This window comes from Maylandia zebra, linkage group LG7, assembly GCF_041146795.1.
Source record: "Maylandia zebra isolate NMK-2024a linkage group LG7, Mzebra_GT3a, whole genome shotgun sequence".
Lineage (NCBI taxonomy): Eukaryota > Metazoa > Chordata > Actinopteri > Cichliformes > Cichlidae > Maylandia > Maylandia zebra.
The window spans coordinates 22,102,878-22,106,364 of record NC_135173.1 but is presented as its reverse complement, the minus strand read 5'-3'; the positions used below and the strand labels follow the sequence as shown (position 1 = coordinate 22,106,364).

Here is a 3,487-nt window from a genome sequence, read left to right as displayed (position 1 = left end):
AACACATTTCTTGAAACTACGCCTCATATCCTCACAACAGTAAACACAAATCCATAACATCTCACTCAATTTCCCAAACATCCTATTTCCAGGTCAAAATGAAGCTCTACACCCAAAACTATTCACTCCTGCTGAAAAACCAAACTTTGCCCTCAGACATCAAACACAAGCCCTCAAAAACACACACACTACAACAGAGTTTTGCACACTGGTACAATTAATTCAAAACAATAGTTCCAAAACAAATAGGTTGCTTATGGTTCTCCCCTTCAAAACCCTTGTCACATGATAAACACAAAAGACGCAACCAATGTATGTACAGTGGCACATTGTCATTCATGTACTATACAGTACAACACACACCAGAAACATTATCCCACCTCAGCATCTTGTCTTTGGTCTGGGTCAGGCCAGAGAATCTCATCCACATCACAGGCTATATTGGCCCCAGCCAGGCAGCGGGGGTAAAATCCTCTTGCATGCCTGATCCACCCCTGGCATGCATCTACTGATATGTCTAGGCAGGCCTCTTCCATGGCCTGAAGGAGGTGAACACAGACATAAGGTTCTCGGCCATACACTTTCCACCGCCATGCCGAAAATAACTCCTCTATCGGGTTTAGAAAGGGAGAGTATGCAGGCAGAAAGATATTAGAAAACCTTGGGTTATTGGTAAACCAGTCACGAACCAGAGCAGCGCGATGGAAGCTGACGTTATCCCACACAACAACGTAGTGAGGCTGCTCTGGCTGTGCTGGTTCCCTGTAGTCCAGCTGGAACATATGTTGTCTTAAACCATCAAGAAAAGCAAGGAGAAGCATAGTGTTATAGGGTCCTAGTACGCCATGGCGGTGGAGTACCCCTCGTTGGCTGATGGCTGCGCACATAGTGACATTCCCCCCACGCTGACCAGGGACATTTACAATAGCCCGATGGCCAATTATGTTCCTCCCCCTTTTCCTTCTTTTGGTCAGGTTAAAACCTGCCTCATCCACAAAGATTATTTCATGGGGAACAGGCCGTCCTTCAATCTCAAAGATTCTCTGCAAAACACATAACACAGTAGAGTCAATCGGTACCCTGAACCACAGTTCAAGAGTGCTGAAATGGCAGCATAAACTGCCATGCTGTGATGGTACACAATACTTTATACAGTATCAAAACTCATACCTGAACATATTCCACACGTTGGTTTTTCACTCTGTCAGAGTTTCGTTCGAAAGGGACTCGGTATGCCTGTTTCATCCGGAATTGATTCTTTCGGTCAATTGTGGAGAGGCTGATGGCATTTATGCCTCGAAAAAGATGATCATCCTCAATCACTCTCCTTTGAATCTCTTGCAGGCGGATTACATTATTTGCAATTACCATGTTTACAAGTTCCCTCTCTTGCTCCTCCGACAAAAGCCTTAACCTGCCTCCACCAGGTGGTCGTCTCTGTGTCCTACAAAAATAGAAGCACTCATTACTGTAACTGTCACACATTCATTTTACAGGCAAATAATGGAAACATACTGAAACTCAAGACACATAAGTTCAGTAACTTAAACGTTACTGTACAAAGCAGTCTTACTGCAAGTACACCTACCTGTTTTCCTCCCTGAAGGTTCTGATGATGGAGGCAACAGTGAAGCGACTCAAATTTGGTTGTACTCGTTGCCCAGCCTCCCTCATAGTCATCCCATGGACAAGGACATGGTGAACTAAAGTGGCTCGAATTTCATCCGAGACTGACTGTCTTCTTGCCCTTGCTCTTCCCCTTCCTTGTCGCCGTCGTTCTCCACCTCCTTCACCACGTCCTCTTTCTCCACCACGTCCTCTTCCTTTGCATCTCTTTGGATCCATTGTTTCAAACCTGAATGAGCTGACTTTGGCCCTTTTATCTATCTATCGCAGGTTCTGATTGGTGTGTGCTAAATTTTGACTCCTAGTGTTTCCACCTGGTTAATTGTGTGCTAATTGAGCTCAAGCTATGCTGACTTAAGTTAACATTATTGCATGCTAGTGCTTTCTAAATGACTACATGGTGTAAGCACTGTAAAATGTAGGGATTTGTGTGTAGAGTTTTGCAGTAACAGTTCACCAAATTTGAGTCATGTGTCAAAGCAGGGAATAGTGTTTATAGTTCAGGGAAATGGGTGAGCTTTTTGAACAGTAGCGTTACGGTTTTGAAATTTTAGTTTAGAGGCCTGGTTATAGTGTTTAAGCAATCGAGAAAAACTGTAAAGCTCCAACTTATGATTGCTATACAGATCACCTTTCCACCCCAACTGTCAGAGTCCATATGGCCCAGAATGTGTCTGAAGTTGAATGAGCTCTTTAAAAAAAAAATAAAAAAAATTCTATATTACATTTTGTTATAACCTGTCTGCGTTATGGCATCAAAATACATACACCATACTAACTAGCAGACTATATTGGTAATGTGTATCAGAGAAACCTCTTTTCCAGCCACATCATTCTTGTTCAAAATCCTACTCAGTCACTGTTGCCTTCAATGGTCAAAAAAGTTCAAGAGGAAGTTTGAGTATTTATTCATTTCAGTTGCACAAAGGCTAAAAAAATGCTTTGGTCTTGACATTACTTTGAGCTTCCGGAAACTTGCATGTATCCTTATAAACACGCACTTTCTGAATTTGTTAGGTTCTTGCACGTGCTGCAGGTTGGTTTGTTCTTCGGATTGTTCAGTGTTGTCCTAAATTAAATGGTATATATTTTCAATATTGAATCCTAAATAATATCCACTGTAATGTTTAAAATTGCATTTGATAATTAACATATGGCCAAAATATTAATTAATGATATATGAGCTTCTCATTTTTGATTCAGTTCTTGGACCTGTGTCACATATCACATTATTTTAATGTTACACTTGACAAAAATGATATGACTATGGCATGCATCATTTAGCACATTCTATTTTTGTGTGAGACCTGTGGTCACCCTGCTCTGTTTACTTCACATGTCAGTAAATATCCAGGTGGATGCCTTTGCTCCCCTGCATTTTCGCACACATTCTGCCCTTTCTGGCAGAGCACTAGGTCATTAGAACTTGATGGCTGCATTGCAGAAAAGGCAGTTCCCAAACTGCCACTCTCCCTAGATAGCAGGCTTTCTCTTCTTCCTAGCTCTCATTTCTTTTTCTATCACTCTCTTCCAGACCATCCACTCCCTCCTCTCCACCCACTCTCTGCTATCTACCTCTCTTACGCTTCATCTCCTCCTCCCACCTCTCTCTCACTCTTAGCGACTCTGTCTTTTTTACTTTCTCTCTTGTGCTCTGTCATTCCCTGTGTGTTTTATTGCTGGATCATGTCCAGTACCCACCTAGATGCCCCTGTGGACCGCAGGCTGTCTCCCTCTCCACTAATGACCTTGCATAGTATGGCTAGTCAGAGGTGGATTTCGGGACTGCTGATACCAAAAAAGAGGGTCCAACAGTGCATAAGAAATAAATCTTCAACCTCACTTTTTTTCCTAGTGGTTG

General features: G+C 42.4%; 1 protein-coding gene across 1 annotated transcript; it reads right to left on the bottom strand.

Annotated features, from left to right (window-relative positions):
- Positions 1-371: 371 nt before the first annotated feature.
- On the bottom strand, positions 372-2,156 carry LOC143419753 (uncharacterized). The gene is made up of 3 exons (XM_076887121.1): positions 1,589-2,156; positions 1,171-1,444; positions 372-1,043 (listed from the first exon to the last, which is right to left on the bottom strand). Exons 1-3 carry the CDS (start codon positions 1,843-1,845, stop codon positions 372-374), a joined length of 1,203 nt encoding a protein of 400 aa, XP_076743236.1. The 5' UTR covers positions 1,846-2,156.
- Positions 2,157-3,487: the final 1,331 nt, after the last annotated feature.